The sequence below is a fragment of the Centruroides vittatus genome, unplaced genomic scaffold (genome assembly GCF_030686945.1).
Source record: "Centruroides vittatus isolate TY-2023 unplaced genomic scaffold, ASM3068694v2 contig_134, whole genome shotgun sequence".
In the NCBI taxonomy this organism is placed as follows: Eukaryota; Metazoa; Arthropoda; class Arachnida; order Scorpiones; family Buthidae; genus Centruroides; species Centruroides vittatus.
This window is the reverse complement of record NW_027120852.1, coordinates 2,541,427-2,544,650: the sequence shown is the minus strand read 5'-3', so window position 1 is coordinate 2,544,650 and position 3,224 is coordinate 2,541,427. Positions and strand designations below refer to the sequence as shown.

Sequence of the window (3,224 nt, the reverse complement as noted above, 5' to 3'; positions counted from 1 at the left end):
CGTCGGGCTTTTTGATGGGCCCCAAGACCGTACTACGCTTGAACTTGCCCACCACTAGCTTGTAGGGTAGACAGAACGGGTTTTCGTCACTAATTTCCTGACAGAAACTGAGCCATGAGGTCTTCTTAGCATCGTTCAACTTGTACTTGTACTCGGCGTTTGCCTGCTGGAACTCCAGTTTCCTGGTTGCTCGAAGGTCGCTATCTGTACAGCGTTGGAAACGTCGGCGGAGCGCCCTCGTACGCTTCCGTAGGACACTCAGTTCCTGGGTCCACCAGGGAACTGACCGGTGGTTGCTGGGCCTACCGTGCACGAGTGTGCGGTCTCCCGCTCCTCTGACTGCATTGGTAAGAGCGGCCACAGCTTCCTCCAGGTCCTCGACGCTCTCTACTGCTAAGATTTGCGGTTCGATGTCGGCCGTCTTTTTAGCGAGGCATTTGCTAAATCGATGGCGGTTTCCTTCAGTTAGCTTGTAGTGCTTGCTCGGCCACTGGGGCGAGCCACACCCCACCTCAAAAGAGATGAAACGGTGGTCACTACAGCTTTCAGCATCGATCGTTTCCCATTGCGAAGTTAGTCTCAGCATTGCTCCACTAACGATGGTAAGGTCAATCCAGCTTTCGCCCGAAGGAGAGGAGAAGGTAGCGATGCCGAACGGATCGTTCAGCACGTGCCAACCCCACCCCTCCACCGTTTCCTTCATCATGTTCCCGTCAGGATCATCCACTGGGGAGCCCCACAGCGAGTGCTTGGCGTTAAAATCACCGGCCAAGACTACTCTGCAGTGGAGCGGGACAACCCCTTCGAGTTCATTCAGAAGGACTCCCAGATTTAATGACGGTGGGCGGTAACTGGAGACCGCGACCCAAGTGCAGGTGGGCGACCGTATTTCTACGGCCACCACGAGTCGCGAGACGTGGATAGCAAAAGCTTCGACGTTCCTTCGTGTAAGAATAACTGCGGCACGACAGTCGTCACCTTCATGAGCAAAAACGCTCCATTGTAGCGATAGGCCACTAACCTTTCCTTGTACTAAGTATGGCTCTTGGAGCAGGAGGATGTCAATCTCCCGCTCGACCACTTCTACCCTTAGTTGGGCAGTCGCGGCACGGCACTTTTCAGCGTTGAACTGCAGTATTCTGCAGCTACGCTCGTTATCCCTCCAGTTTGAAATAGAAGAGGTATCGAATGCAGATTATTTATCGTTATCCCTTACTGACCGAAGTCAGTTCGGGCCTGAACTCTTGCGAGCTCCCGTGTATAACACGGGCAGCTGGCACTCATCGCTGAGTGGCCAGTATCCAGCTGCAGGCCGAACTTTTGGTTTGCCTTTGTGCAGTTAATGCACTTAGGCGCTGTGGCCTTACACTCCCGATAGGAGTGGCCCTCGGCACACTTGCTACAAGCTTGAGCCGCCGCCGAACAGCTCTTAGCTACGTGATTAAACCCGTAGCACTTGTAGCATCGGGTGATAGCCGTGTACCCTTTCACCCGATTGCGAGTCCACCCCACATGAAGCCGCCCCATCTTCAGTAGGGTGTGGTAGATCTTAGGGGACGCCTCTAGAACCCAATTGACGAGGCCCCCCTTTCCCTTCATTGGGAATCTAGGCTGCAGGTCACCAGTCTGCAGCTCTAGATTATTCTGGACTTTTATAGTCTCTACCAATGACTCTAATTTGATGTCCAGGCTGACATCAAAAAGTACGACCCTCGGCCTGCGCTTCTGGGGCAGTCGGCAGTTGACCGCCTCTCGCAGCGCAGCTGGGCCTTCCGTCAATTCCTTTACGATCGTAGGAACGTCCTGTTGCTTCGACTACCTCAAGCAGGACGCCCCCATTGCGGATTCTGCGAACATTTTGATGCCGATCCTTAGTTTGGTCGGATTGATGTTCGTCTTCAAAAGCGACCTTGTTTGCTCGCTATTCATCGTCTTGTCCGTCGGGTAGACCAAGAGCGTGTGCTCAGTGGCTGGAACCCGACGGGGCTTAGCAGTTGCCCGTGCCCCCTCTTGGTTGCTAACAGGGGCTGGCCGGGCTGCGACAGTCGCGTAGGACGCGCAACCGCCAGAAGCTGCCTTGCCGTCTTTCCTAGGCTCTGGAAGCGTAACTGGTGTCTTACGGCCACCTATGACTTCTTTCAAAGTCATGTTCTCTGCCCGGAGAGAGGCAATCTCTTGTTCCTGGGCACTTAGTATAGATGCGACTTTGCTGAACAATTCATAGATGGTTGCGCACGTGGCCTTCTGACATCTGCTGTCTTGCTTGGCCAAGAGCTTTGTCAGCTCGTTGTGCACACCGTCCAGGGCTGCCCGCCGGTCAGCAACCGTCTCAAGCTTCTCCTGTGGTGGTGGTTCCACAGGCGCCGACGAAGGTGTTTTGGCATCAGCCCCCGAACTTACTTTCTCGGGGGCCGCCACGGTAGGGACCTTCTTCTGTTTCTTGGTCCCGCCTTTGCTTTTGGTGGCGGGTTTTCTCGCCACCGCGGGCTGAGCGACTTCCTCCTTCGGCTTGTCGCCTCCAGATTTGGCCGCTTTGCCTTTGGCCGCCTGTGCCCGCCTTTGTTTACGCCTTGTTCGGGCGTTACCAGGCGCGGGCTGCCACTCGCCATCCTCGCTAGAGGAGGCGGTTTCGAGTACTTCCCCACTGTCAGGCACAGACGAGTCTGAATCAGACTCACTGGCCGCAATGGGGATCGACACCTTCAGGGTGTCTTTCGGCCTGTCCCGCTCAGGCTCCCGCTGGTCATTAGCAGGCTTGCGTTTCCGCAAGGCCCGCTTTTCCTGTGGGCAGTCCGCGCTCCCACCTTCAGCGGTTTTATTCGGAACTTCTCCCTCCGATAAATTAGCAGTTAACAAAGGAACCACAGTACCAACAACAACGTCGTCGGAAGCTGCATTAGCTGCACACAGAGAATCGGCACAACACAGATTCTTTTCCATTGTAAACATATAAAAAATAAAAAGAGAGAGACTTCGGGGTGGTCCCGACCTTTCATGGGCGCCCCGACTCCTTTCAGACTTCAGGAAATGCGTTTAAGAGCCTGCTCGGGCTTCGGACTTACTGATGGTTCCATTTTGGCCATCTTATTGCCGGGCCGTCACTGCTTGGCCCGCTGCCGGGACAGCTACCCATTTAAATGGCCGCCTACCCAAGGTCACTCCAGCCCGGCTGGTTGCTTGGCTTGGGCCGCCCCATCCGCCCTACTAGGAGAACTTCTTCCCAC

At 55.1% G+C, this 3,224-nt stretch overlaps 1 protein-coding gene across 1 annotated transcript; it reads right to left on the bottom strand.

Annotated features, from left to right (window-relative positions):
- Window positions 1-1,815: 1,815 nt before the first annotated feature.
- On the bottom strand, window positions 1,816-2,940 carry LOC136990781 (uncharacterized). Its single transcript, XM_067289216.1, has one exon. The coding sequence runs from the start codon at window positions 2,938-2,940 to the stop codon at window positions 1,816-1,818; it is 1,125 nt and encodes a 374-aa protein (XP_067145317.1).
- Between the last annotated feature and the right edge of the window lie 284 nt (window positions 2,941-3,224).